This window comes from Oncorhynchus kisutch, unplaced genomic scaffold, assembly GCF_002021735.2.
Source record: "Oncorhynchus kisutch isolate 150728-3 unplaced genomic scaffold, Okis_V2 scaffold3693, whole genome shotgun sequence".
NCBI lineage: Eukaryota > Metazoa > Chordata > Actinopteri > Salmoniformes > Salmonidae > Oncorhynchus > Oncorhynchus kisutch.
Genome location: NW_022265638.1, coordinates 44,432 through 47,500, shown reverse-complemented (window position 1 = coordinate 47,500; position 3,069 = coordinate 44,432). Strand labels below are relative to the sequence as shown.

At 49.2% G+C, this 3,069-nt stretch overlaps 1 protein-coding gene across 1 annotated transcript in view; it reads left to right on the top strand.

Moving 5' to 3' along the window:
* Positions 1–2,649, top strand: part of LOC116371808 (inhibitory synaptic factor 2A-like) — a 23,772-nt gene extending 21,123 nt beyond the window's left edge. Inside the window, exon 4 of the mRNA XM_031820824.1 lies at positions 498–2,649. Coding sequence (XP_031676684.1) covers positions 498–1,796 — 1,299 coding nt within the window. The 3' untranslated portion in view covers positions 1,797–2,649. The remainder of the gene's footprint in view (positions 1–497) is intronic.
* The last annotated feature ends 420 nt before the right edge of the window (positions 2,650–3,069 follow it).

The window sequence follows — 3,069 nt, the reverse complement described above, 5'->3', positions numbered from 1 at the left end:
GTTTACTCTGTAATGTGTCAATGTTGTTGTTGTTTACTCTGTAATGTGTCAATGTTGTTGTTGTTGTTGTTGTTTACTCTGTAATGTGTCAATGTTGTTGTTGTTTACTCTGTAATGTGTCAATGTTGTTGTTGTTGTTGTTTACTGTGTAATGTGTCAATGTTGTTGTTTACTCTTTAACGTGTCAATGTTGTTGTTGTTTACTCTGTAATGTGTCACTGTTGTTGTTGTTTACTCTGTAATGTGTCGGTGTTGTTGTTGTTTACTCTGTAATGTGTTGTTGTTGTTGTTGTTTACTCTGTAATGTGTCAATGTTGTTGTTGTTTACTCTGTAATGTGTCAATGTTGTTGTTGTTGTTTACTCTGTAATGTGTCAATGTTGTTGTTGTTATTTACTCTGTAATGTGCCAATGTTGTTGTTGTTGTTTACTCTGTAATGTGTCGGTGTGTGAAGAGAAAACACTTTTTCAAAACTCTAAACCGACTTTTCCCCCAAGGTGGCGTACCGCAAATACATGACAGTACCCGCTCGGCGCTCCATCCCCAACGTCACCAAGAGCACAGGGGTCCAGACCTCCCCGGACCTCAGGAGCCGTTACAAGACCTTTCCCATGGAGAGGAAGAAGGGCCACAGCCACACCAAGCAAGTGGAGAGAGACAAGGGCCACAACAATGGGTTTGTCATCGACGTCAAGCACTCCAGAGCTGTGGACCGTTTAGGGGACAGGGGAGCCTGCGGTGGAGGAGGAGGAGGAGGAGCAGGAGGAGTACAGAGAACCAGAGCTGTGGACCGTTTAGGGGACAGGGGAGCCTGCGGTGGAGGAGGAGGAGGAGGAGCAGGAGGAGCAGGAGGAGTACAGAGAACCAGAGCTGTGGACCGTTTAGGGGACAGGGGAGCCTGCGGTGGTGGTGGAGGAGGAGGAGGAGGAGTACAGAGAACCAGAGCCTTGTTGCATACTACGGAGTGCATGGCTACGGTGGAGAAGCACTGTACAGACGACGTCCTCTACTCTGACTGTCTGATGCTCACAGACGGCCCCTCTCCCTCCAACACGCCCGACTCCAACCCACAGGCCACCGACTATCAGATCTGCAACATCGAATCAAACCCACAGGCCACCGATTACCAGATCTGCAGCATCGACTCCAACCCACAGGCCACCGACTACCAGATCTGCAGCATCGAATCAAACCCCCTGGAAGGATTAGAACACAGGGAACTGGACTCCTCGGACCGTCCGGCCGGTAAACGGCAGCTGCTCCACTCGGAGGAGCCAGGCTCTAGCAGGACTCTGCCGGGGGACATGAGAGGGTCTTCCTCAGCCTCCAAGGTGACCGGCCCCATCTCCTGGAACTCTCTGACCCAGGTGGAGTGTCTGGAGAGCCCGACAGCACGGAGCAAACGAATGAAGGGACTGGAGCTCAATGGACTACAGTCTCAGACTCTCCCGCGGGCCGCTGGCTGCACTACTCAGGCACAGTGTCATGAACCGGCAACGTTCTCATCACAGACGTTCTCGCCACAGACGCTGTCAGCCCGGACCACGGGGGAGGCGCTGGGCTGTAGGAGTAGCGGGGTCGAACCAGCGACCGTAGCGACTGCGGGGGGAGTTAACCCCGGGGGGGCCTGTAAGCAGATAGTACCAGTACTGACTCAGAAAGGGGAGGGAGGAGAGGACGTGAAATCACAGCTTCAGGCCATGGAGAACCTGATCTCCTCCAGCCAGGAGACCATCAAGGTCCTACTGGGAGTTATACAGGAGCTGGAGAAGGGAGAGGCCCACAGAGAGGGGTAAGGAGACTATACTATCACTATCTATCTGATGTGTGGGTCCTACAACCTACTGGGAGTTATACAGGAGCTGGAGAAGGGAGAGGCCCACACTACATAGACTGGGTAGTGACGGTGATCAGGGGACTAGTTATACTAGTTAACATGAGAGACTGGGTAGTGACGTTGATCAGGGGACTAGTTATACTAGTTAACATGAGAGACTGGGTAGTGACGGTGATCAGGGGACTAGTTATACTAGTTAACATGAGAGACTGGGTAGTGACGGTGATCAGGGGACTAGTTATACTAGTTAACATGAGAGACTGGGTAGTGACGGTGATCAGGGGACTAGTTATACTAGTTAACATGAGAGACTGGGTAGTGACGGTGATCAGGGGACTAGTTATACTAGTTAACATGAGAGACTGGGTAGTGACGGTGATCAGGGGACTAGTTATACTAGTTAACATGAGAGACTGGGTAGTGACGGTGATCAGGGGACTAGTTATACTAGTTAACATGAGAGACTGGGTAGTGACGGTGATCAGGGGACTAGTTATACTAGTTAACATGAGAGACTGGGTAGTGACGGTGATCAGGGGACTAGTTATACTAGTTAACATGAGAGACTGGGTAGTGACGGTGATCAGGGGACTAGTTATACTAGTTAACATGAGAGACTGGGTAGTGACGGTGATCAGGGGACTAGTTATACTAGTTAACATGAGAGACTGGGTAGTGACGGTGATCAGGGGACTAGTTATACTAGTTAACATGAGAGACTGGGTAGTGACGGTGATCAGGGGACTAGTTATACTAGTTAACATGAGAGACTGGGTAGTGATGTGTTGCTGTAATATGTAAGTGGAACTACTTCAGATGGTGTCCAATATCTTGTCCAACTGTCTGTATATCTGAAACGAATCAACGCTCTAGAATATACCCTCCTAGCCAATCAGCATGGAGTATTGAACTGTCTGTATATCTGAAACAAATCAACGCTCTAGAATATACCCTCCTAGCCAATCAGCATGGAGTAATGAGCAACGCTGTAGTATAAGTGCGAGAGGAACCATGGAAGACCCAGCAGCATCACATTATGAATCACTCAGATATGATGAATCCTGTGGTCATGGTGTGTTTCACATACAGTAGAAAAGCCAGTGAGATGACCGTGGAATACCGGAGCTCTGATTCAGATCTACTAGACTAGTCCATCTAGGTTGTATTGGTGGAATACCGGAGCTCTGATTCAGATCTACTAGACTAGTCCATCTAGGTTGTATTGGTGGAAT